The following is a 1,839-nucleotide window of genomic DNA, read 5'->3' on the forward strand; positions in this document are numbered from 1 at the left end:
TGGTTTAATCTATTGCACAGCTGTTTTTATTGTTTTATCTAAAATTGCTGTCCCGTTGACTCAATATTTAATCGTTAATCCACCCCAGGCAAGGAATAGCCGCAAATGGCTTTTATCTCTTAGATAATTCTCTATTTGCACAACCATATGCCGGAGGCTAATTGCTTGTACAGGGTCAGAGAGGTAAAGTAAAGCAATAGAGAACATACAGCCACTGTCTGATTAACTTATAAAATACTAGGTAGTGAGGTTTGCTTCCTTCTTTAAATGAATGAATGGATGAACTTTATTGCTTGACAATCGTACATGGTACAATGTGTGGCAGTAATACAACAATACTACAAAATTAAACTATCTTATTACATTTCTTAGGCAGTTTATAATAGATTGGCGGATCGTTTATCAAAATCATTATATGTGGATATTTTTCTACCAAGTATTTAGATTTGACAGTTTTGTAAAATCATCTGCATCACAGTAGTGAGTGGCGAACATGAGTAACATGGAGAATCTCGTGATACATCTCAACATTTCTCCACGTCTTCAGGATACGGTGTATACCTCCATTTCCCACGGTAGAAGAGACTACGTGTACTTTGACGCCGCCATCAGTTGGAAGCCAGTAAAGTCAGGAAGAGACAGAAGCAAGGTGCACGAGTATGTATGTGCATCCCTTTTATATCATAACGTCCTGAAATTTGTATCACACTAATAAGAAAAAATGACTACAGATGGACCCCACTCCAAAAAATGAACATTCTGAATTTACTCCCTGCAACAATGGACTCTTCCATAAACACCCCCGTGCAAAATGGACTTTTCTTCCCAACCTCTTCCCCAAAATACATCATTTAAAGTACACAGGGTCTGCCAATAACATGAATAAAGTTCTGTGGGAATGTTTAAGGGCGGGCATACCAAATGTCCTGTCTGTATATTCCCTATACATCTCCATACCAAATTTCAGGGAATAAGACCAAAAAACATACGTTTTGGGCCTTGGGTTTTGGTCTGGTCTCCAGGGATAAAATATATAACTTTATTGCGCAACAATTGGAAAGTGTACAAAGTATGGCATCTACTAACTTAAGCAAGTACATGTCAACTACATTTTCATAAAGCTAATCTAATACAAAAGTGGCATGGGTAGATAGGTATCAACTTATACAATCGTTGAAGGAGTTTCTAATACCCACACAGTATTTAATATGTATCCCTATGTATAGCATGTAGGGGTTGTCACAAGTCAATATGTATTGAAATTTTCTTTCTAAGTTCATTGCGGTGAATGCTGGGAAAGAATCTGATAGTCTAGTGTATAGCGCATTGCGTACATTAATATATTTAGGATTGGACTGAATCGTACCTAACAAACCGCAAATGGCAAGTTTACACGAATGGAGCCTACAGCAATCAGAACACCCTACACTGCGGGGTACCACAGGGTAGCTGCTTAGGTCCGCAACTGTATAACATCTACGTAAACGACATGCCAGAGGCGGTACAAAATGGGTCATTAGACCAATATGCTGATGATAGCACGATTCACACACGAGGACACACATCAGAGGACATTAGAACAGAAACCAAAACAGACTTAGAAAGAGTGGCAACATGGTCAGATGAAAACATGCTGAAACTAGAGGTCGGAGATCTCATGTCTTCGTCAGAGGTACATCGTTCTAGAGAAATTAACATGCGTATTCTTCACTCTTTTTAATAATCAATTTGGTCTAAAGAACAAAAGAATCTCTGTACTATTTTTATGGTACAGAACACCCTGAAACAGTTTGCCGCAGATTATACAGATGCGTCGTCACCCGTGTTAGCCCCCCCCCC

The 1,839-nt window shown here is 38.9% G+C and overlaps 1 protein-coding gene across 4 annotated transcripts in view; it reads left to right on the forward strand.

Moving 5' to 3' along the window:
- The window catches only part of LOC109473855 (alpha-N-acetylgalactosaminide alpha-2,6-sialyltransferase 2-like), a 22,060-nt gene that overhangs the window by 9,224 nt on the left and 10,997 nt on the right, over nt 1–1,839 (forward strand). For 2 of the 4 annotated variants that reach the window (XM_019773995.1, XM_019773978.1), the window contains exon 6: nt 548–657. The exons of the other annotated variants lie outside the window; for them this stretch is intronic. In XM_019773995.1, coding sequence (XP_019629554.1) covers nt 548–657 — 110 coding nt within the window. The remainder of the gene's footprint in view (nt 1–547; nt 658–1,839) is intronic. 4 annotated transcript variants of the gene reach the window in all.

The sequence above is a fragment of the Branchiostoma belcheri genome, unplaced genomic scaffold (assembly GCF_001625305.1).
Source record: "Branchiostoma belcheri isolate BF01 breed outbred unplaced genomic scaffold, Haploidv18h27 scaffold100, whole genome shotgun sequence".
NCBI lineage: Eukaryota > Metazoa > Chordata > Leptocardii > Amphioxiformes > Branchiostomatidae > Branchiostoma > Branchiostoma belcheri.